This window comes from Narcine bancroftii, chromosome 4 (assembly GCF_036971445.1).
Source record: "Narcine bancroftii isolate sNarBan1 chromosome 4, sNarBan1.hap1, whole genome shotgun sequence".
NCBI classification, from domain to species: domain Eukaryota; kingdom Metazoa; phylum Chordata; class Chondrichthyes; order Torpediniformes; family Narcinidae; genus Narcine; species Narcine bancroftii.
The window spans coordinates 255,869,741-255,895,689 of NC_091472.1; the positions used below are offsets into that span (position 1 = coordinate 255,869,741).

At 43.0% G+C, this 25,949-nt stretch overlaps 1 protein-coding gene across 3 annotated transcripts in view; it reads right to left on the bottom strand.

Annotated features, from left to right (window-relative positions):
• Positions 1–12,170: 12,170 nt before the first annotated feature.
• Positions 12,171–25,949, bottom strand: part of slc49a4 (solute carrier family 49 member 4) — a 182,147-nt gene continuing 168,368 nt past the window's right edge. The window contains exon 10 of one of the 3 annotated variants that reach the window (XM_069934797.1): positions 12,171–12,310. In XM_069934797.1, the coding sequence (XP_069790898.1) occupies positions 12,266–12,310 (45 nt within the window). In that variant the 3' untranslated portion in view covers positions 12,171–12,265. The remainder of the gene's footprint in view (positions 12,311–25,949) is intronic. The other 2 variants (XM_069934801.1, XM_069934799.1) reach the window with 2 other exon arrangements.

Below are 25,949 nucleotides of genomic sequence, written 5' to 3' on the forward strand. Positions count from 1 at the left end.
CACTGGTGAGGCCAAATTTGGAAAATTGTGTGCAGTTTTGGTCGCCGAATTACAGGAAGGATATAAACAGTATAGAGAGTGCAGAGGAGATTTATGAGAATGTTGCCAGGGTTTCAGGGTTTGAGTTATAGGGAAAGGTTGAGTAGGCTGGGACTTTATTCTCTTGTGTGCAGAAGGTTGAGGGGTGATTTGATAGAGGTATTAAAAATTATAAGGGAGCAGATAGAGTCAATGTGGATATGCTTTTTCCACTGAGGGTAGGGGAAGATTCAAACAAGAGGGTATGGATTGAGAGTAAAAGGGGAAAGATTTAAGGGAAACATAATGGGAAATTTCTTCACGCAGAGGGTGGTGGGGTATGCAATGAAATTCTGGCAGTGGTGGTAGAAACGAGATCGATGTTAATATTCAAGGAAGGTTGGATAGGTATATGGATGGGAGAGGTGTGGAGAGTTATGGGCCAAATGTGGGTCAGTGGGACTAGGTGGGAAATGATGTTCAGCATGGACAAGTAGGACCAAACTGGCCTGTTTCTGTGCTGTAAATGGTTATATGGTTATATGCTACACACATCTTTTGGTTCTACACAGCAATCGCCACAAGTTGCTACGATCCTGTCAACTATACTGGTTGCAAACAATAAAGGTCACAAAGCCTCATTTTATTATTCAGCTTTAACACAAATCATCGCAACGTATTTCATGAACTCAGCCTCCATCTCAAGCATTGAGTGCTTTACCCCATTGTTTTTCAGCAACCTTGATAGTGAATCGGCAATATCGTTTTTCCCTGCTATGTAAATCACCCTGCAGTAATATTGCTTTAGTCTCAGGATCCATATTTCAATTCTAGCACACAGCTTCGATCTTTGAGAATAAATGGCTTACGGTGGTTTGTGATCGGTTAAGAGCTGGAACTCTATGCCATATAGATAAGCATGGAAATGTTCGCAGGCCCATACGAGTCTTAGGACCTCCTCCTCTGCCTGTGAATAATGTCTTTCAACATCAGTATATGACTTGCTCGCAAATGCAATCATCCTCCATTGTTCCCCTTGCTTCTGAACGAGGACTACTCCTAGTCCCATGGGGCTATCAGCTATGACTCATGTCTGAGCCTTTGGATCAAAATATCCCAATGATCAGGCTTCTTTTCAATTTCTGAAATGTCTTCCTTTGATCGGGTCCGAACACGAAGAGAGCATCTTTCTTGTTACCCTCCTCAGTGGTTCTGCAATAGTTGCTAGATTTAGTATGAACCTTGCACAAAAGTTCACTAGGCCCAGATAGCTCCTCGCTTCTGTGGCATTCCTTGGTTCTTGAATCTCTGCAACTGTCTTGATTTTACCTTCAGTTGGATTGATACCTTCACTAGTCAGCTTGTGTCCCATGAACACCATCAAACATGGTGTCCAGCAAACATTTGTCTGCTTTCATTGTCAATCCAGCATTTCTCAACCAGACTAATGTCTGTCTTAGTCTCTCATCATGTTCATCACGTATGGCTCCATGGACAATGATATCATCTGAGATGTTAGCTGTGCCTGGAACTCCTTGGATCACTTTGTGGATTTCGTGTTGATAGATCTCTGGAGCAGTGTTTATACCAAATAGTAACCTCTTATATCTAATCAATCCACAATATGTGACGAATGTAGTGATTTTTCTTGATCTAGCTCTAGTTCTAGGTGGTGGAAACCCCATTTCAAATCCAACTTCAAGAAGACTTTGCTTGTCGATAGTTCCTGTAGTTCTTCATCCATTGTAGGAATGGGATGTCTTTCCCTCACTACTGCTTCATTTGTTCTCCTCATATCAATACATAGTCTGATCTCTCTATTGGGTTCAGGACTACAACGACTGGGCTGATCCAAGGTGTTGGTTCCTCCATTCGTTCAATTATGTCTTGTTGGATGTTCGGTATGTTTGCTTCTACTTTCTCCCTCAGCCTAAATGGTGTCCTTCTCATGGGTTGTGCTACTGGCCTGACCTCTGGTACTATTTTCAGTTTGATCTGCTTGTTCCTTAGTTTTCCAAATCCTTCAAAAAATAACCAGAATTCCTCCTTCAGATCAATATAGGATTGCACTGAGTTCACATCCAGGCTTATACATAATACACCCATTGCCTACACTGTCTCTCTACTCAGTAGAAGTTCCCTCATTCATCTAAGACAACAAACTCTGCCATCGAGGTAGGTGGTGTAAGATTACTCTGGACATCCACTTACACCTCTGTGGTAAAGCATCCAATCGTTCGATGAGGTGTATGGAAACAACTTTTTCTCACATCTTCTGGTTGTACATTTTATTTTTTTCTTTTTCAGTTCCTCCCACAATACTCTGTCTATGATGATGGTGTCACTTGCATTGTCCACCATGATGTCAACCTTCACACCTCCAATCACTACTGGCACCTTTGCATTTGCATGTTTACTGTTAATGGCAAATGCACATCTTGTCTCAGTTTGTTTTTCCTGATCATTATCATATATACATTCACATTCAGGTATGATATGGTTGCTGCAGAGAAATGGGTTGGAGCTCAAACCACAGGACCATAAGAGTGGTAGAGAGGATCACTGGAGTCTTTCTCCTCACCATTGACATGATCTACTGGGGTCGTTTTCTGAAGAGGGTATGTAAAATCATTGAGGACTCCTTCCACCCTGCACACAGCACCTTTCAGCTGCTCCTGTCAAGAGATACATGAGTATCAGAGCTAGCATGACCAGGCTGAGGAGCAGCTTCTTCCTAAGGGCAGTGAGAATGCTGAATGACCAAAGGACCTGCTCACACTAACTATCCGAGACTCTCATATGCACAAAATAATATTTATTTATTTATTTGTATAGACGAAATACTTGTCCTGCCTATATATCATTTGTCTGTATGTGTGTTATGTCTGATTGTGTGTCTGCGTGTTTTGCACTGAGGACTGGAGAACACTGTTTCATTGGGTTGTACTTATGCTATCAGATGACAATAAACTTGATGACTTGAAAATCCAACTGATTCATTAGTGTTCTTTAGGGAAGGAAATCTGTTGCCTTTACTTGGTCTAGTATATATGTAACTTCCCACACACCATATGGTTTTAAGTCTTATCTGTCCTTGGTAATGGGCCCACAAATATGTGTTCAGTTCTGGTCACCACATAGCAGGAAGGATGCAGAAAAGATTCACAAGGATGTTGCCAGGACTAGATGGCTTGAGTTATAAGGAGATATAATCAAGAAGGCAAATGCAATGTTGGTCTTCATTGCTATAGGGATTGAATTTTAAGAGCAAGGAGTAATGGTACAGGATACTGATGAGGCCACATCTGGAGCACCCTGTGCAGTTCTGGTCTCCTGATGAGAAATGATACACTGGTTTTGGAGGTGATGCAGAGGAAGTTCACAAGTTGATTCCAGAGATGAGGGGGTTACCCGATGAGGAGAGAGTCAGTTGTCTGGGATTGTACTCACTAGAATTCTTGGGTTCCAGGCAGCATTGTTCAAATCACTGAAGTGGAATGCAATAGACAAAAGTACCTGGCAAACTCAGCAGGTCACGCAGCACAGATACGAAGTAAAGGAAAACCAATGTTTCAGGCCTGGGGCTTTCATCGGAAATCTGGAAAAACAGCCTGCATAAACAGTGGGATAGGAAGGATGAAGGGGACAGAGGGGGAAGTACTAACTATGTAGGAGATAATAGGTGGACACAGGTGAAAGGATAGAAGAGAAAGAAGCTGTGGTGATGGGGAGAGGGCCGAAGGCTAAGGAAGGTAGCTCTCTGATAGGATAAGGAAGGGAACAGATTGAGGAGCTGGAGGAAAGGAGACAGGGATGAGGGCAGGGGGAGGGTTAAAGCAAATTAAAGAAGTTGATATCGATGCCGTCTGGTTTGAACCTACTGAGACAAGAATGTAAAGTGTTATTTCTCCAATTTGTGAGTGGCCTCAATTTGCCAATATGTGAAGTTATTGACAGAATAAAGTGGAACTCCATCCCACTCAAGGTTGGGAACATCACCAATCATGTTTTATCAAGTATTAACCTGTACAAATCGCACATCACTTGAAATCTAAAATATCTGTTGTAAAACCTTGAAGCTGAACAGGGAGAAGAATGCAGGAAAATGCGATTGGATCCATTTGCTTTTGATTGATTCCTTTTTTTTAAAAAAATATACTTTTCACACTATGAACCATATTAACCAAAATACACACAAACATTTCCCTCTTAAATATACACAGTGTCATTTTCTCCCCTTTTCCCCCCTCCCTTCCCTCCCTCTTTCCCACCCGATTGATTCCTTTTTTAAAAATATTTTTATTGAGTTTAACAAAAATCTTTTACACAAGGCTTTTGATTGATTCCATCTCCACTGAAAGATATCCATTTGTATTGCTGGCTTCAGTGAATCTCTCCAAGCCATTTGTCTCAACTAGGCCCTGCAAGACATAGAGATAAAAAATGGTAGGAGCCAATGTGGAACTTGGATGTTTGTGCATAGATCCTTAAAGGTTGCGGGAAAGGTTGATGAAATAGTTTAAAAGATTGATGGGGCATTTTCCTGTATTTGAGAGGTGTAGAACAAGGAGGTTACTCTAAAATGATATATTACACATCTGGTCACAGTTTGAATGCTGTGAAGACATTTTTGGTCACTATTGTATCTTTTCTAGTACAATCATGGGTGTAGACAGATTCAGGAAGATGCCTCAGTTCATCTGTTTTTACAGTGGATGTTTCACAGGAGTACAATAAATGTTCCAGTGATCCCTGTATATTTAATATGAGTGTGGAAAGAAAGAGTCTGATGAGTTCAAAGGAATTCCAGAAAGATTTATAGTGAGTCTAAGGGGAGTCAGGTACTGGGATCTTTGTCAGGGAGTATGTGAACTGGGACTCTAAGAGTTTAAAGTAAAGTTGGAATCAAGATCTCAGTCAATTTAAAGGGTATGTAAGAACAGAAGCTCCAATGTGTTGCAAGGGTGTTTAGGAACTGGGTTCACTGTAAGTTATGGAAACATAGATTCATGGAGATAGACAGCATGGAAATGGGCCTCTCAGCCAAACAAGTTCAAGTTTATGATCATCTTACTATACAACCAGACCAACAGCGTTTCTCTGGATTATTCATATACACACACAATACACAATACATAGTAATCAAGTATTTATACATGAAGATATAATTCAAAATAAATATATATGTAAACATTTTGAGATGATTTGCTTAGTTACAGTACACTGTTCATCAATCTCATAACCTGTAGGAGAAGCTATTTCCCAGCCTGGCAATCCTGATTTTGAGGTTCCTGTACGTCCTTGATAGTTGTGGGTTAAAGATGTTGTGTACTGGATGAAAAGGGTTCTCAATAATTCTTTGAGCCCTATTTCAGCAAATCTCCAGGTCATTAAGAGGAAAGGAAGACCCCATTGATCTTCTTGGCCAATTTGATGATCTTCCATATTCACTTCTGGTCTGATGCTTTGCAGCTCCCATATGACACAATGATACAGCCATCAGGACACTCTCAGATGTGCTTGTAAAAAGTTGTCAAGATTGGGGCCAGTAACCTTGCCCTCCTCAACCTCTTTAGGAAGTATAGGTGCTGTCACACCTTCCTGACTATGAGGAGGTGTTGTGGGACCAGTACAGGTATCCCATTATATGCATAACAAGGAGCATTGCGCTCTCCACACTCTCCATGATGAGCCATCGATGTGTAATGAAGAGTGATTGACCTTCATTCTCCTGAAGTCTACAACCATCTCCTTTGTCTTGTACGCATTGAGACTCAGGTTGTTGTTCTTGTACCATTTTACAAGTTTTCCAATATCCTCTCTGTAAGCCGATTCATCAGTGTTGCTGATGAGGCCAATTACTGTTGAATCATCCACAAATTTGATGATTCTATATGAACTAAATCTGGCAGAGCATTTGGAAGTCAACAGTAGCCTGAGCACATATTAGGGTTAGGGTTAGGTGTGTCAGTGCTTAGTGTGGTGGGGTTTGAGATTTTGCTGCCAGCTTATCCATGCCAACCATAATTCCAATTGAAGCTAGTCCTGTTCGCCTGCATTTGGTTGACATCCGCATCCCACTCTCAACCTTCCCTCTCCACATACCTGTCCAAATGTCTTGATAATGTTGTCATTGTACCTGCCTCCACCACTTCCTCTGGCAGCTCATTCCACATAACTACTATCCCCTGTGTGAAGGAAGTGCCTCTCAGGTCCCTTTTAAATTATAAAAAAATTTTTGACATACAGCTTAGTAACAGGCCCTTTTGGCCCAAGAGCCTGTGCCGCCCAATTACATCCAATTGACCTACAATCCACGTATGTTTTTCAAAGGTAGGAGGAAACCGGAGCACCTGGAGGAAATGCACATGGGCACGGGGAGAACGTACAAACTCCTTACAGACAGGGCTGCCTTCGAACCCAGGTCGCTGGTGCTATAACAACATTGCACTAACCACAATGCTAACTCTGCCATTTGCACATACAACACAGTAACAGCCCATAAGCCTTTACCGCCAAAATAGTCCAATCAACCCACAACCCTGTACATTTTTGAAAGATGGGAGGAACCAGAGCACCCAGAGGAACCCCATCCAGACACTGAAAGGACGTACAAACTCTTTACAGACAGCACTGGATTCAACCCCAGGGCGCTGGTGCTGTAATAGCATTACACTAACTGCTATGGTAACCGTGCCACCCTTTCACCTTAACTCTATGCCCTCTTGTTTTAGATTCACTTCCCTGGGAAAAAGACGATGACTATTTACCATTCCTGACCCCTCATGAAACTCCATAAACTTCCCCCTCTGCCTCCGATGATCCAGGGAGAAAAGTCCCAGCCTCTCCTTATAATTCACACTTCCCTGTCCTGAGACATTCTCTGAATTTTTCTGACATCCTTTCCAACTTAATGATATATTTCCTCCAGCTAGGTGACCAAAACTGCGCATAATACTCCTGTACAGTTGCAACATGATGTCCATGCTCCTGTATCCAGTGGTCTGACTGATGAAAACATGATGCCTTCTTCACTACCCTGCCTACCTGTGTTGCCAGTTTCATGGAACTATGCACCTGTAACCCCTATGTTCTACAACACTCTTCAGAACCATTACCATTCACTGTGTAGGTTCTGCCATGAAACACTTATCCGATTTAAATTTTACCAGCCATTCTTTTCCCAATTTCCTGTTCACCGCGATCCTGTTGTAATCTCAGATAACCTTCTTCTCTGTCCACCACACCACCAAGTTTGGAGGCATCTACAAACTTACTATTATCATTCAGACTGATAACAGAGATGACAAATAACAGAGATCTAGCAAAATTCCTGACAACGCACTACAGGTCCAGACCTCCAATGTGAATAGCAACCCTCCACTACCACCCTCTGACTCCCAAGTGCAAACCCATGCTGACTATCCTTAATCAGTCCTTTGCCTTCCAGACGCATGTAGACCCTATCCCTTAGAATCCCCTCCATGCACATGTACATCTGACTTGTCCCTTCAGGTTTTATTAGGTTAAAGACGGAATATTATATCAATAAGATTAAATGAGCATAGAGAAAATCTACCAGGATGTTGCCAAGACATGAAGAGCTGGATTAAAAGGATTATAAAGATTATAATTCCTGGAGCATAGAAGAATGAGGAAAGATTTGATAGACATACACAAGATTATGAGGGATACAGATAGAGTAAATGCAGGCAGACGTTTCTTACTGAGATTGGATGAGACAAAAACTAGACAACATGGGTGAAAGGTAAAATGTTTAGGAACTTTTTAAGATGTTTAAGATGAGGAGGGACTTCTCCATTTCAACATTTAAGGAAAATTTGGATAGGGACATGCACGGGAGGGGTATGGAGGGCCATAGTCCGGGTGCAGGTTAAGGAAACTAGGTGGAATAATAATAGTTTGGCACAGACTAGATGGGCCAAAGGACCTTTGTCTCTGGTGTTGTGTTCTATGGTTCTAGCTGTCTTCAGGAAAGAGATGGGACAGATCTTCCTCTGAGGAGATAGCAGGCACATTTATGTGGGCAGAATGTGGGCTAGGTCATGCTGTTGATACAGCAAGTGGTACAAGACAGAATAAATGTATTCTAAGGATAGATCCAACATTTTAAAGATGAATCTGTTTGTAACCATCTGGACAATGAGCGATCCTCAAATCACAGGAGCTTTCCAAAGTATACTGTAAAAATATGGGAACAATGCACAAATTATTCTTTGTGATCCATACCTTAGAAGAGACCCTCATAGGTTTCTATGGTTCTACAGCATTAGTCTCCCTCCAGTCTTTCCACTCTTCAACCATGCCTAATAATGATACACATATGTTCACTATAGCGCCTGCAAAATTTTCACCAGCTTCCTTCTATATCCTATGATGCACTTGATCAGGCTCTGGCAATTTATCTACCTTTATATGTTTTAAGGCTTCCAGCATACCTTAAAACCAATGAGTACAGGCCAAGAGCTGTCCAATGCTCCTCATACAATAACTCTTTCATTCCCAGAATCATCCTTGTGGACCTCCATTGACCTTCTCCAAGATCATCAAATCCTTTCTTAAATGAGGAGCCCAAAACTGCTCACAATACTCCGTGAAATCTCAGCAGCAACTCTTGTGTGATGTGAACTTCCTTCCAGACATTGATATTTACTTTGCCAAGTTCTGTAGTATTTGTGTATTTCTCCACAGTAAATAAAAATAGGAAATACTCATGACGAACCTCACCCAGTAGATTGGCTGGGACTGGGTGGAAGTGGGTGGAAAGGGGACAAAAAAGTGGGGGGAGGTGATACTGGGAGGTGTGCTCAACTTCAACTTTGTATTAACAGAAAAATATTTGCCATAAATTTGAAACTAATTTTGGTGTGATGGAGCTGCTCTAAACAAAAGAAATCTGGTCTTTACGTGACGGTGCTTGCTCTGCGGAGTGCCCAAGAAATGAATCATCATACATGCATCAAACGCCAAGATGATATGAAGTGATTTGTTAGAATGGAAATTCGTATCTGACTGAAAATTATGATTAAATTTGCTTGGGGCAGTCAGATCTATAATTTTAAAAGTGCAGAATTTAATGCTTTGCAAATATCTTGTAATTATTGCATAAGAGGAGAGTTTTAGTACCCATAACTAACAACAACTGTCCATATTTAGAGGAGAATAAATTTGCAAACAAGCTGTTCGTTTAATGCAAATAGACACATTTTATGAAAGAAGCCCTGGATTATTCCTTGAAACCACTGGTATGTGATTAAGATCCTATAAGGAGAACAGCTGCTGGCACATATTCATCCTCTTTTAGATTGGAATCACTACAATTTAATCAGATTCTTTGTGTGTGAGTTGAAACTATTTAGGAGGTTGCCACTAAAGAACAAACTCATCTGATGGCTGTGGAAACGGAGCAGGAAACAAACACAAAGACCAAAGATGGTTGCTTGGCCTGGAGAGGGTACAGAGAAGGTTTACAGGGATATGAGACCATAAGGCCATGCGGGGTGGCAAGGTTAGCGCAACACTGTTACAACGCCAGCAATCTGGGTTTGAATCTGGCGTTGTCTGTAAGGTATGCTCTCCCTGTGTCTGTATGGGTTTCCTCTGTATGCTCCAGTTTCCTCCCACTCTTCAAAACGAACGAGAGATCAATTGGGTGTAATTGTGGGCTGGAAGGTCCTGTTACTGTACTGTATGTCTAAATTTTTTTTAAAAAAGACCCGAAGACAGGAACAGAAACAGACCATTCAGTCGATCAAATTTTCCCCACCATTCAATCATGAGTTGATCCATTCTCCCACTCAGCCCTATTGCCTGGCCTTCTCTCCATAACCATTGAGGCCCTGGCTAATCTGGAACCTATCAATCTCTTCCTTAAATACATCCAATGACGGCCACCACAACCATTCTGTGGCAGTATAAGTGGCCAGGAACGCAGGAGAGTGTAGAAGGTAGCAAACTTGGCCAAGTCCATCAGAGGCTCTGCCTCCCATTAATTGCAGACATTTCTCTGAGGCACTGCCTCAGGAAGGCAGCCAACATCATAAATGACATCCACGCTGGTCACAACCTCTTTTCTCTGCTACCTTCAGGCAGAAGGTACAGAAGCCTGAAGTCTAGAACTTTTCATCGCAAGAACATTTTTATCCCACAGCTATCAGACTCTGTGCCTCCCCTTAGTACAATAGACTGTCTGCATTATAATAAGTCACTATATCTGTGTGCTAGGATTACTGGGAATATTTGTCTATTTTATGTATTCATTGTTTTTATGAAGTTAATTTCAGTTAGTTTACAGTGATAATTTTTCTTATAAGAACCTATCTGGCTGCAACAAGTAAGAATTTCAGTTCTGTACATGCATCCATTGTACAATATATATGACAATAAACTCGTAATTATTACTATTATTAATGGAGTTGCTGTCTTCAATAAAAAATATTTTGTTCATAGTTCTATTTCTGCCTACAGTTTGTGAAAAGGATTTCTATCGAGAGAAAGATCTTCCCATGGGAATGCATCTTCTCTTGTAGAACACAGAGCATATAATAATGCAGCACAGTATAGGCCCTTCAGCCCATTATATTGTGCTGACCTATATAAACTATAGGCAATCCACCCCTTTCATCCCTCACAGCCCTTAGGCCTCCTTTTTCTTTTACATCCATTGCCTATCTAAGAATCTTTTAAATGTACCTATACTATCAGTCTCTCCCAGTGCCCATCTATTTCAATTCCCCACCCCATTCCCTTGCTGAGACGTCTGTCCATGGTCCAATGCACTGATGAACTGCCAAACTGAGACCACCTGCAAATTGGAGGAACAACACCTCATCTTCTGTCTGGGCACCCTCCAACCGGATGGCATTAACATCAACTTCTCCAGTTTCCATTAAATCACCCCCTCCTTCTTTGTGTGTGTCTCTCTCTCCCTCTCTCTCTGCCCTTTTCCCACTGTCTCATTCTCACATCAATTGATGTCAACATCAATTCTCACCTTTCCTCTTATCATATCTAATTAGCACCTTTTGACTGTTGGTTTGGACTCCTGCCCTCTCAGTTTTTAATTCAGACGCCTTCCTACTTTTTGCTTACACCTTGAAGGGCTCAGCCCTGAAATGTCGGTAATATATCTTTCCCTCCTATGGACACTGCAAGACCAGCTGAGTTCCTCCAACATTTCTGTGTATTTTTTTTCTAAAACCACTACCCCTAGCTATGCATTCCAGGCATCCACCACTTGATACAGCTAATTGCTGTATCTGACCCGACCTTGTTGGTTTTCGTGCAGTTGGATAACCATGTTGAGGAACTTTGGGGGGCATCCGATGCGCTCTAGTATTTGCCAAAGCCCTTTCCTGCTCACGGTGTCGAAGGCTTTGGTGAGGTCAACAAAGGTGATGTAGAGTCCTTTGTTTTGATCTCTGCACTTTTCTTGGAGCTGTCTGAGGGCAAAGACCATGTTAGTAGTTCCTCTGTTTGCGCGAAAGCCGCACTGTGATTCTGGGAGAATATTCTCGGCGACACTAGGTATTATTCTATTTAGGAGAATCCTAGCGAAGATTTTGCCTGCAATGGAGAGCAGCGTGATTCCCCTGTAGTTTGAGCAGTCTGATTTCTCGCCTTTGTTTTTGTACAGGGTGATGATGATGGCATCACGAAGGTCCTGAGGCAGTTTTCCTTGGTCCCAACAAAGCTTGAAAAACTCATGCAGTTTGACATGCAGAGTTTTGCCGCCAGCCTTCCAGACCTCTGGGGGGATTCCATCCATACCTGCTGCTTTGCCACTTTTCAGTCATTCAATTGCCTTATATGTCTCATCCTGGGTGAGGACCTCATCCAGCTCTAGCCTTAGGGGCTGTTAAGGGAGCTGGAGCAGGGCGGAATCTTGGACTGAGCGGTTGGCACTGAAAAGAGATTGGAAGAGTTCTGACCATCGGTTGAGTATTACACAGATATTCCAGTCTTGTGTTTTAGGTGTGGTATAGAGGTTGGAACATTTATATATTCAACTTGGCTATGTGTGAAAGTAAGATCCTTTTGGTATGAGTTGGCAGAAATTTTGACAAAAATTATAGAAGTGGATTTTCCATTCAAGCCAGAACTGTATTTATTGAGTAATCTTATGGTTACTGACACAAAACGATCAAAATATCAAATACAGTTCATGAGGATTGCACAAGCGGTAGCCAGGAGGAGTCTAGCTGATACATGGAAGTCCGACTCCCCCCTACTTATTACTCCCTGGAATATGGAATTGCGAAGTTGTGACCATCTGGAAAAGATAACATAATTTTGGAAAGAAATACGACATGCTTATTAAAATATGGCAATCTTATTTGAATCATACTGGCTTAAGATATAATTAACTTCCCCAAAAAGGTTTAAATAATATAATTAGGTTATTTTTTTAATGATAGCAGCTTTGGGATGGGGAGGGTGAGATTTGGGCAATCATATGAGACTGTAATTTAAAAATACTATTTATATAATGTATGTTCTATATGAGTCTTGGAAAAATGAAAATAAAATATTCAAAACAAACATCTAGATTTGAAAAATAAACGATTGCTCACATCCATCTACAATTTTTTGGGCAATTTTTAAAATCAGTCTCCCCTGATTCTTGACATTTCTAGAGTCTAAGTGCCTGGACAAGAGGGGGGAATCTCCCCTGATCCTTCCTGTAAAAAGGGGTGTCAAAGGTTATGGGCAAAAGGCAGCAGAATGGGGTTGAGAAGGAAAGATAAATCAGTCATGGTTGAATGACAGAGCAAATTAAATAGGATGAATGGCATAATTCTGCTTTACATGAACTGGAGAAGCTGGGGTTGCCTTTGTGGGAACACAGGAGGCTTTGAGGGGATCTGATAGAAGTATTCAAAATCATGAAGGCTATGGATTGAGGAAATAAAGAGAACCATTGGTGAAGGGGTCAAGAATTAAAGATGAGTGGCAAAGAGCCACAAGTGACAGGCGATAGGACATCTGAACACCAATGCCCTGCTGTCTAGTAGTGAAAGCAGATTCAATGGTAGCATACCAGAGGAGTAAAAAGGAATTTGGAGACCTGTGGAGGAAGGGAACTACCTGGTGTAGTCCCACGTAAAGCCTATACTGAGCTAAACGATGTTGCAACGCTTCTGAGATCCTGCACTTTCCTCCATAGATACTGCGTGACCCATTGATACTTCCCTTTCAACAGCAGAAGGAGAATCCAAGCTGTAACTGTGGAAGGATCAGATTTTCCTGAACTCCTTCATGTGGAGGAGTTCCGCTCACCCAAGCTGACCTGGCCTTTGCATCTCTCCTAACCTTCACTCGTGTCAACTTTGAGGAGAATGTATGTGAGTAGCGGTGAAAATAAAAACATAATGCTGGTGAAACTCAGCAGGTCACACAGTGTATTCTATTTAGCAAAGATAAAGATATATAACCAACGTTTCAGACCTGAGCCCTTCATCAAGGTGGACATGCCTTGTGAATTTCACCCTCTTGGCCAACGTCAGCAAAATAAAATGGCAATGCTGCCGGAGCTGCTGTAATGGCAGTGCTGCCACTGGTGTGGACCCATGGAGAGTGGAGAGCAGAGATACAGTGCTCCTGCGGCATCCAACCTCCCCCCCACCCCCCCCCCCCCCCATCTGACTGCCATCAGCTCTGTGCAGGCTTTAAACAGCCCGTTAAAGGAGCCAACAGTAGTTTTATTTAAAATCCCACGGTGGGATCTGGACCCAAGATGGCAGTGCCTCAGCAGCAGCAGCCACGAGGGTTTGCAGGCTCTAGGGAAGCGGAGGACTGGCGCACGGCACCAAAGAAGGAGAAACAGTGGGGACGACCCAGGGGATGGAGACCAGAGCAGTGGAGCAGGGAGGGGTTCTGCAACTGAAGGATTCATCCAGGCAGCACACTGCTGGTGACTCGAGGTGAGGAACCCCCAGAGGCTGTGGGCTGCTGGATACTGAGGTCAAGGGACTCGCACCAGGCTGTGGAGTGCTGGAGACCAGCTTCAAACTGGCTGAAGGGGTACCAGGTATCAGAACAGGGATGAGAGAGTGCCAAGTGCGCTGAAGGGCTCCTCATGTTATCAGAGGTTTGAATCTGGAGCTCCGGCTGCCGATGGTTTGGACTGGCTGTCTGGGCTGCAGGAGTGCTGGAGGTGAATCCATGGACTCTCGGTGACTTTGGAGGGACTCTCCTTTTCTTTCTTTGACTGTAAGAGGCACTTCAGGCAATTTCTCTCAATGGCAAATGTCTGCCTTACAGCAGGCATAAGCAATTTTCTGTACTGTTACTATTTACATGACAATAGATTGAATCTTGAATCACTACTCATTGTATCCTTGAAAGGTAGCTCAATTATCAGATACCCCAAGATTGACCATACCTTTAAGATACATTTGATTGATCTCTCCTGGTAAAGACACTTTTCCATGTCTCTGAACCCTTTCTAGAATACATGTAAAATATCCATTGTACTATTTCCAAGAAGAGCAAGGTTTTCCAGCACAGCGGTTAGCACAACGCTGTTACAGTGCCAATGACTGGGGGTTTGAATCCGGCACTGTCTGAAAAGAGTCTGTACCTTCTCCCTGTATCAGCGTGGGACTCCACTGGGTGCTCCAGTTTGCTCCCACCCTTCAAAATGTTGTAGGTCAATTGGGTGTAATTTGGCAGTACAGGCTCATAGCCTGAAAGGCCTGTTACCGTGCTGTATGTCTACATTTACAACTTTAAATTTAAAATGTAAATTTAATTAGCCCAGCAAAACCAAAAATGGACAACACTTTGCTCGCTGTGAAAGCTTGCTATGCACAAATGGTGGATACCTTGCCTCCAAAAGAATAAAGATACCATCTCCATATAACCATATAACAATTACAGTACGGAAACAGGCCATCTCAGCCCCTCTAGTCTGCACCGATCTAATTGATCTCCTCTTGTCCCACCCACCTGCTCCCTGTCCATGAACCTCCGTCCCCTCACATCCATGCACTTATCCAACCTTCTCTTAAATTACAAAATTGGCTCTGCTGCAAACACCTCTTCCTGAAGGTCATTCCACTCAGCCACCACTATCTGAGTGAAGAAGCCCCTTCTCATGTTACTTCTAAACTTTTGCCCCCTAACCCTTAACTTATGACCCCTTGTTCCAATCTCCCCTACCCTCAGGGGAAAGAGCCTATTCACATCCTCTCTCACTATTCCCTTCATAGTTTTAAATATCTCTATCAAATCACTCCTCAACCTTCTGTGCTCTAATGAATAAAGTCTAACTCAATCTTTCTTTGTATTCTAGATACTGCAATCCAGGCAACATTTTAGTAAATCTTCTCTGCACCCTCTCTACCTTATTGATATCCTTCCTATAATTTGGGGACCAGAACTGCACAGAGTATTCCAAATTTGGCCTCACCAATGCCTGAACAGCTCCTATATTTTATGCTTTGATTTATAAAGGCCAGCATACGAAAAGCCTTCTTTACCACTCTATCCACATGAGATTCCACTTTCAAAGAGCGATGGATTGTTATTCCCTCTGTTCCTCTGCATTCCTCAATGCCCTCCCCTTCACTGCATATGTCCTGTTTTGATTATTCTTCCCAAAATGAAGCACTTCACACTTATCGGTATTAAACTCCATCTGCCACCTTTCAGCCCACTCTTCTAAGCAGTCAAAATCCTTCTGCAATCCCTGAAAACCATCTTCACTATCCACAACTCCTCCTATTTTTGTATCGTCCGCCAATTTCCCACTCCATTATCCAAATCATTAATGTAAATGACAAACAACAAGGGACCCATCACCGGCCTCCATCCTGACAGACCATGATTCTCTGGCATCTACCTCCTAGAAACCATTGAACCCATCTGACTATCTCAACATCAATACCTAGTGCCTGAACCTTCTTTACCAACCTTCTATGTGGAACCTTATTGAAGGCATTACTGAAATCTATATAGACTACATCTACTGCTCTACCCTCATCAACCTTCCTAGTCACCTCCTCAAAAAATTCAACAAGATTTGTCAAACATGACCTTGCCCGCACAAACCCATGTTGGGTGTTACTGATCAGTCCCTGCCCCTTTAGTTATTTATACATATTATCTCTAAGATTACTTTCCATTAGTTTACCAACCACTGACATCAAACTTACTGGCCTATATTTGCTGGGCCTACACCTGGAGCCCTTTTTAAACAGAGGAACACGTTTGCGACACACCAATCCTAGGGCACCATGACCCCCTCCAGTGACTATTGAAAAATCACTGTCAGATCCTCTACTATTTCCTCCCTGATTTCTTATCCACCTTTATATGCCTCAAAAGTTCCAATACCCTCTCTTTCCTAATTCCTACATTTTCCATTATCATCCCTTTTGCTTCTCTTATCCTACACGATTCCATATTCTTTTCCCCAGTGAATACCGAAGAAAAGAACTCATTCAATATCCCTCCATCTCATTCAGCTCCGCACACAGTTGCCATATCTGATTCTCTGAGAGATCAATTTTATCCTTTTGCTATTTACATATTTGTAAAAACCCTTTGGATTTACTTTCACCCTATTCGCTATAGCCACCTCATACCTTCTTTTTGCTATCCTAATTTCTTTCTTAAGATTCTTTTTACAATCCATGTATTTTCCAAGCATCTCATCCATACCTTGTTTCTTGTACGAACTTTCTAATTTTCCTTGAAATCCATGACTCTTTCAAACTTTTGGCCCTGCCTTTTATCCTAAACATTCTGCACTCTCAAAATCTCACCTTTAAGTGACCTCCAATTCTCCTCTACCTTCTTTCCATAAAACAAATCAGCCCAAACCAATCCTTGCAAATCTCTTCTCATTTCATCAAATCTGACTTTCCCCCACTCAAAAACCTTAATCTTTGGACCAGACCTATCCCTTTCCATAATTATATTGAAACTAATGGTACCATGATCATTGGATGCGAAGTGCTTCCCAACACAGACCTCAGTCACCTGCCCTATCTCATTCCCCAACAGTAGATCCAACACTGCTCCTTCTCTAGTGGATACCTCAATGTATTTGCTGCAAAAAACTATCCTGCACACATTTTACAAATTCTAATCTATCCAGCCCCTTCACAGAATGTGTTTCCCAATCTATATTAGGAAAATTAAAATCACCCACTAACACAACCCTGTGCTTATTACAAATCTCAGCTATTTCTTTACATATTTGCTCTATTTATCACTCCCCACTAGGTGGTCTATAATACACCCCTATAATTTTAACCTCTCTTGCATCAGCACTGTGATATTTTCTCTGACAAGGAATGCCACACCCCCCCCACCCAATCTTACCGCTCCAATTCTATCACAGCTAAAGCAGCAAAATTCCAGAATATTTAGCTGCCAGTCACATCCCTCCTGCAACCACGTCTCACTAATCACCACCACGTCATGCTGACAAGTGTCTATCCACACCTTCAGCTCATCCACCTTCTTTACAATACTCCTAGCATTAAAGTAAATGCATTTCAGAGATTTCCCACATCTTACCTTCTGCTTATCCCCATCTTTACAGACAACTCTATTAGTTATTACCATCATTCCCCCTCCATCATGGCACCGATCCATTTCCTTCTTGATCACCTGTCTTTCCACCCCCAAACTTTGTCTCCATCTTCTCTATTTGTAAACAAACCTTCTCTTTGCTGTTTTCCTTCATATAGACCCCTTCCCCCAACCATACTAGTTTAAAGCCCCCTTAGTAGCCCTAGGAAATGCTCCTGCCAGGATCCTGGTCCCCTTGGAATTCAAATGCAACCCATCCATTCGGTACAGGTCCCACTTCCCCCAAAAGAGGTCCCAGTGATCTAAGAACTCGAATCCTTGCCCCTTACTCCACCCCTTTAGCCATGCATTCATCCTCCACCTGATACTATTCTTGCCCTCACTATCATGTGGCACAGGAAGTAATCCAGAGATTACCCCCTTTGTGGTCCTTCTTTTTAGCTCCCTGCCTAAGTCCCTAAATTCATTTTTTAGGACCACTTCACTCTTTCTCCCTATGTCGTTGGTACCAACATGTACCATGACCTCTGGTTCATTACCCTCCCCCCTTGGGATATCATGGACATGAGAAGCTACATCCTGGACCCTGGCACCAGGGAGGCAAACCAGCATCCGGTTTCCTTTATCGTACCCACAGAATCCCCTATCTGTCCTCTTGACCACTGAATCCCTTATAACTATTGCTCTCCTCTTCTGGACCTTGTGCCAGAGGTACAGCCACTTATGCCTTCCCCAGCCTGACTGACCCCCCCCCACCATCAATTGTACTCAAAGAGGAGTACCTATTGTTGAGGGCTACCAGCACAGGGGGCCTCTCTTATACCTGTTTCTTCCCTTTCCCTCTCCTAACTGTAACCCACTGATCCTCCTCCCGTAGCCCTGGTGAGACCACCTGGCTATAACTCCTATCTGCAGCCTTTCTAAAGATCTGGCATCTGGGAGTTTTGAAGATGTAATTTAGATTTATGAATTACAGGAAAAGTAGAGAGATAACTGGTGAATTTTTCCTTTTTTGCAGCTACTGTCGGACAACAATCTCTGAGAACTCCACGTCTGGGCTGTGAACAACAGAAAAGACTGCAGAGAACTCAAGGGTATTGTGATTCAATCCAATTGACCTACAGGTCACATCAATTCACTTTGCCTTTGATTAATGACAGGCCTGATATTCTTTCTCATAACTGCAGATGTTTTCAATGAGTGCTTTAGTCCTTAACTCCCACTAGTCCCGAATTAGCACAATTAGTACAGGAGAGCAGCTCAACTCTGATTAGGAACAATAGTCTACATGCAACGAAAGCATGTATGTAATTAAAGTGGAAGGAAAGTCAAATGGGGGAGCCTTTTAATGAAAGCACTCTATTTAATCAAAACATGACCAATCGATAATTTAGAGCTTCTTTGGAGAAGAAGCATTTTCCCCAATTTCCTCTCCCTGCAAGAATTAGAAACCATAGTAATGTAATGGCCATTGATTGGATTAAGCATTCTCAAAGATGAGCCTAAGAACATGCCAAAGAGAAACAAGGGCAGGCCGATTGTCTCTCTAGCTTCCGCCACTTTTGAGGGAGTTCATGGTTGATCTAGATTTAACCCCACTTTCACACTAAATTCAATCTAATTGTTATGCATTGCGTGCAGAGAATCCATAGATCTCTCAAGGTTGCTGTACAGGTTTGTGGAATAGTAGTGAAAACATGTGAGGTCATGTTACAGCTCTACAAATCTCTGGTGAGACCACACTTAGAATACTGTGTTCAGTTCTGGTCAACTCATTACAGGAAGGATGCGGAAGCTATGGAGAGGGTGCAGAGGAGATTTACCAGGATGTTGCCTGGATTGGAAAACTACATCTTATGAGGTAAGGTTTGCAGAGCTAGGGCTTTTTTCTTTGGAGTGAAGAAGGATAAGAGGTGCCTTAATGGCAGTCTACAAGATTATGAGAGGCATAGATAAGGTAAACTGCAAGCATCTTTTTCTCAGGGTGGGAGAAGTGAACACCAGAGGACATCTGTACAAAGTAAAGGATAGGAAATTTAGGGGAGACAACAGGGGTAGGATTTTTACACAGAGAGTTGTGGTTGCCTGGAATGCTTTGCTGTAATGGAAGATTCAAACCGTGTTTCTTACTTTTGCAGCCTTTGTTTTTGCAAGGCTGAGAGCTTGCTTGTTGTTTTTAGAATCAGCAGACATAATCTAATTTACACCATGAGGCCCAGGATGCATATTTAGTAGACGCACCTAAATTCCACCATGGGGCCCAGGATGCAGTTGAATCAGAAGACATCTAATTTACACTATGGGGCCCAGGGATGCATATGAATTAGTAGACATTATCCAACTTCCACCATGAGGCCCAGAGATGCAGTTTTCTTTTGTTGGTCGCAGACTGTCAGGAGACCTTGAAGATAATTAAATCATTTGTTGAAAGAGATAAGATCTGAAGTATAAACAACTTTTGGGTAATATAAGCCATTCTCCAAGAGGTGGCAACATCTCTCAGCAAGAAGAAGAACTTCAAGATTCCAACCAACGTCCCGATCTGGGGAGGTGGAGAAGCTGCTACCAGCGCCCCGACAACCTACTACAAGTGAGCAGTCGTCGCCTCGCTTCGGCAGTTGGGACCAGTCCAGGCATTGATAAGTATAATTGGGAAGGGCTTGCATATTGTAGCGTGAATTCAGCTTTAGATTTAGTAATAAAGACTTGTATAAACTGAACTGCTCTCGGTGTGTGAGTGTCTATTTTCTTTCGGTAGCTCAAACACTGTGACCAATCTAAAACAAACAAAATGAGAGATATAAGTTTACCCAAGACAATTGCCAAGGGTGATGGTGGAGGCTGGAACAATAGAGGGATTTCAGGCTCGCCAAGGCAAATAGCGCCTTTGGAAGACTACACAAAAGAGTCTGGAAAAACAACCAACTGAAAAACCTCACAAAGATAAGCGTATACAGAGCCGTTGTCATATCCACACTCCTGTTCGGCTCCGAATCATGGGTCCTCTACCGGCATCACCTACGGCTCCTAGAACGCTTCCACCAGCGTTGTCTCCGCTCCATCCTCAACATCCATTGGAGCGCTTTCATCCCTAACGTCGAAGTACTCGAGATGGCAGAGGTCGACAGCATCGAGTCCACGCTGCTGAAGATCCAGCTGCGCTGGATGGGTCACGTCTCCAGAATGGAGGACCATCGCCTTCCCAAGATCGTGTTATATGGCGAGCTCTCCACTGGCCACCGTGACAGAGGTGCACCAAAGAAAAGGTACAAGGACTGCCTAAAGAAATCTCTTGGTGCCTGGCACATTGACCACCGCCAGTGGGCTGATATCGCCTCAAACCGTGCATCTTGGCGCCTCACAGTTTGGCGGGCAGCAACCTCCTTTGAAGAAGACCACAGAGCCCACCTCACTGACAAAAGGCAAAGGAGGAAAAACCCAACACCCAACCCCAACCCACCAATTTTCCCCTGCAGCCGCTGCAACCGCGTCTGCCTGTCCCGCATCGGACTTGTCAGCCACAAACGAGCCTGCAGCTGACGTGGACTTTTACCCCCTCCATAAATCTTCGCCCGCGAAGCCAAGCCAAAGAAAGAAAAGACAGGCATTTGAATTGTTATGAGGTAGGGAGGATTTAGTTGTTTTTTTGGATCTGTATATATAGGTAGGCTCAACATCATGAGCCAAAGGGCCTATATTGTGCTGTTATGTTCAATGTACTGAAATAAAGTAGAAAATGTAGAGATCATCTTATTATGAAGGTTTGCAAGCAGCTATATTAGGTTAGGAGTTTGAGAAGATTTGATATGTCACTAAAGACTAGCAAATTTCTACAGGTGTACCGTGGAGAGCATTCTGACTGGTTGCATCAATATGTGGTAAGGAGGTGCTAATGCACAAGACAGGAAAATGCTACAGAGAGTTGTGAACTTGGCCAGCACCATCATGGACATTAGTTCTTCACTCCATTAAGAACACCGAGAAGAGACGGTGTCTCACAAAAAGCAGCCATCATCATAAACGACCCTCCACAACCAGGCCATGCCCTCTTCTCACTGCTACCATCATGAAAGAGGTACAGGAGCATGAAGACAAGCACCCAAAGGCACAAGGACAGCTTCTTCCCCATTGCCATCAGATTCTTGAACGGACAATGAACAACAGACAGTACCTGGCTTTTGTTTTCTTCTTTTGCACAACATAATTTACTTCTAAATTATGTAACACACAATAATGCCATTTTATCCACCTCTTTTTAAATTCATGTTGGTTTCTCTCCCTCTTCAGAAAGGGAAGAGAGAAACCTCATTTATGTAGCTTTATAGTAGTTCTTAAAATTTCCATGTTAATAAACAAATCTGTAAATTAAGCAAGAAAATGATTACAATAACTGTAAAAAAAATCTTTGCTTATGGCTAGGAAGATGCCAAACTGAGCTGGGTCCAAGTCTTCAGCATTGGCTTCAGGTAGAGTTGGTGAAGGCAGCTCCATTCTCCACATTAGGTGCGATGTCATCTGCATCGAAGAAGTTGCCTCGCTGTCCAAGTATGCTCAGTGCAGGAATCACAGCTACATGTCGGCTTGGGTGGGGTGGGGGGGGGGGGCAGTGGTACTGATTCCCAGGCAGGATTGACAACCTTAGGCTCCCAGGCAGGAGTGATGATCTCGGGCTTCCAGGCAGGACTGATGTCCTCAGGTTCTACAATTGTAAAATGTCTGGGTGGGTTATAGCGGCAATGAGGAGCTGTCGGGACCGGTCCGCTTTTCCAGCATGTTTTTTGGGTGCTTCGGGTTGTCTTATAGGCCAAATATACTGAGTAGTTTTTTTGGAGGGGAATTTAAGGTCTTGTTTTTGTATCTGGCCTATAAGACGATCCGTGTTTTTTATTTTTTTTGGTGTGTCAAATGTCATCTTATACACTGAAATGTACGATACCTTAATTTAAAAAAAAGCTTTAGAAGGACATGGGCCAAACATAAACAAATAGGACTCGTCAAGAACCATAGAACACTACAAGTGCGGAAACAAGCCCTTCACCCCTTCTAGTCTATGCTGAACTATTTTTACACGTGGTTCCACTGACCTGCACCTAGTCCATAGCCCTCCACACCCCTCCCATCCATGTACATGTCTAAATTCTTAAATGTTGAAATTAAGCCCGCATTCACCACTTCAGCTGGCAGCTCGTCCCACACCCCCACCTTTCTCTGTATGAAAAAATTCCCTCAAATGTTCCCCGTAAACTTTTCCCCTTTCATCTTAACCCATGTCCTCTGATTTGTTTCTCACCTAACCTCATTGTAAAGAGCCTACTTGCATTTACTCTACCTAAGGTAGACAACTTGGTTGGCATGGATAAGTTGGGCCGAAATGCCTGTTCTGATGCTGCAAGGAGGTTTGACAGGTTTTGCTGCTGGAAACTTCGAGTCATGTAGCATGGTAACAGGTTTTTTTGTCCCATTGGCTCCACACCAATGATCAGAAATCCTTTCACACACCAGGAAGACCTGGTCAGGTTATTAATAGAAATGCATGTTCCAGATGAAGAGGGTGCAGAAGTAGGCCACATTGAGAGAGCAAGGAGGATTCTTACAGACAACAGCAAAGAAAAATTTCAAAACTTAAAATACACTGCTGGCTGGCCATCAATTGTATAATCCATGGCATATGTAACATTCACGGGTGCCACTTTGAGAACTGATTGTTCTCTCATGTTAATGCATTGGTACAAACTTTGTAGAGAATCTCTGACTGCCTCTGGGGCCAGCTGCCTGGCTTCAGCACGTATGATTTTTTCTGTTCAGTTAAGCACACTGTTGGCTTTATATAATTTTACAAGTCGATGAGAGACATAGTCATACTAGAGGACAAGCATTTAGAGTGGGGGTAGGGTAAGAATAAGGGAGGGGTGTAGGTACCTGCAATGAGCTGCCAGGAGTAGTAGTGGAACAAATACAACTGTAGTGTTTAAGAAGCTGCTCAATAGACACATGAGTATCCAGGAGGACAAGTGTGAGGTATTGCATTTTGGAAGGACAAACCAAGGTAGGACATACACAGTAAATGATAAGGCACTAAGGAGTATGGTAGAACAGATAGATCTGGGAATATAGATACATAATTTCCTCAAAGTGACATCATAGGTAGATAAGGTTGTAAAGAGACTTTGTGACATATTGGCCATCGTAATTCAAAGTATTGATTTTACAAGTTGGGATGTCATGGTGAAGTTGTACAAGACATTGGTGAGGCCATATTTGGAGTACTGTGTGCAGTTTTGGTCACATAACAACAAGGAAGATATTAATAAGATTGAAAATTCAGAGAAGACTTACTAGGATGTTCTTGGAACTGAGTTACAGGGAAAGGTTAAACAGGTTCGGTCTTTATTCCCTGGGGCAAAGAAGAATGAGGGGAGATTTGATCTTCTTTCTTCTTCTTTGGCTTGGCTTCGCGGACGAAGATTTATGGAGGGGGTAAAAAGTCCACGTCAGCTGCAGGCTCGTTTGTGGCTGACAAGTCCGATGCGGGACAGGCAGACACGGTTGCAGCGGTTGCAAGGGAAAATTGGTTGGTTGGGGTTGGGTGTTGGGATTATAAGGGGTATAGATAGAGTAAATGCAAGAAGGCTGTTTCCACTGAGGTTAGGTGAGCACATGGGTTAAGGGTGAAAGGGGAAAGGTTTAGGGGGAACTTGCTGCTGGCTGAAGTAGTGAATGTGGGCACAATTTTAATATTTAAGAAGAATTTGGCCAAGTACATGGATGGAAGGGCTATGGACTGGGTGCAGGCCAGTGAGACTAGGCAGAATAATAGTTTGGCACAGAGTAGAAGGTCCGATAGGCCTGTTTTCTGGACTCTAATGTTCTATGATTTTAGGTTCTAGAGCTGGATGGTCAATATTTTAAGTTTTAATTTAGACATACTGCATGGTAACGGGCCATTTCAGCCCACGAGTATATTCCAGGGGTGTAGGTTAACCAGACGACATGGACTCGTGGGCTGAACTGGCTGCATGTCTAAATTAAAAATTAAAAGATTGGCCACCCCTGTTCTAGGGTATCATGTGCAAGCACAGGAGCTTTACTTCAGCAACAATTTGCTGGAGTGCTAGGGGAACTCTGCAGGTTGAGCAAAATCAGAGGGAGGAAAAGAAAGGTCATCCTTTCAGGTCAGAACCCATTAACAAGTTCCTCCAGCAGATCATTTATTGGATTTGCAGTCTCCTGTGTGTATCTAGTTTTATTTTACATGGGCACCATGTTAATAGACCGTGTTCCTGTTCTGTGTTCTTTGTTCTAGCTAGTTGGCCACCATCATCTCTTTACATTTCTTTATTTGCATTTATTTGTCATTCATACCATAAACCTTGCAGTGTATAGTGAAAAATGAGACAGAGTTTCTCCAGACTGTTGAGCTGGTTATTTACATGGATAAATTATCTCAGAAACAATTTTCATAAATAACATATCATAAGTAACTTATCACTTTTTAAAACTGTTTTGCAATCTGGTTGTGAAGGCCAAAACGCTTCGGTACCTCTTCTGGGATGGCAGGAGGGAAAACAGATTGCAGGAGGGGTGTGTGGAGTCCTTCACAATGCTTATGGCTTTCCGCAAACAATGGCCATTATAAATGTCCATCATGGCAGGGAGAGAGACCCCAATAATCCCCTCAGCAGTCTTTACTATCCGCTGCAGCAATTTGCGTTCTGAGATGGTACAGTTCCGGACCAGGAGGTGATGCAGTTACACAGGATGCTCTCAATGCATCCCCCGTAGAATGTAGTGAGGGTGGAGGGTGTGAGCTGAACTTTCCTCAACCTCCGCAGGAAGTAAAGGCATTGATGGGTCTTCTTGGCAACGGATCTGGTGTTGGCGGATCAGAAGAGATCCTCCACCAGGTGCACACCAAGGAATTTGGGGCTCTTGACTACCTTGACGATGGAGCCATAGATGGACAGCAGAGAGTGGTCCTCCTGGGTCCTCCTATGTTGACCACCATCTCCTTTGTCTTGTTGACATTCAGGTGTAGGTTGTTGTCTCTGCACCAGTCTGTTAGTGATTGCACCTCCTTTCTGTAAGCCGACTGATCGAGCTTGCTGCTGAGCCCCACCACAGTCGTGTCGTCAGTGAACTTGATGATGTGATTAGAACTGTATCTCACGGTACAGTCATGGGTCAGCAGGGTAAACAGCAGTGGGATGAGCACGCAGCCCTGGGGTGGGGGTGGGGGGGGGGAACCTGTGCTCAGTGTGATGGTGTTGGACATACTATTTCTGATCTAGACTGACTGAGGTCTTCCAATCAGGAAGTCGAGGATCCAGTTACAGAGAAAGGTGTTTAGGTCCAACAGGTTCAACTTC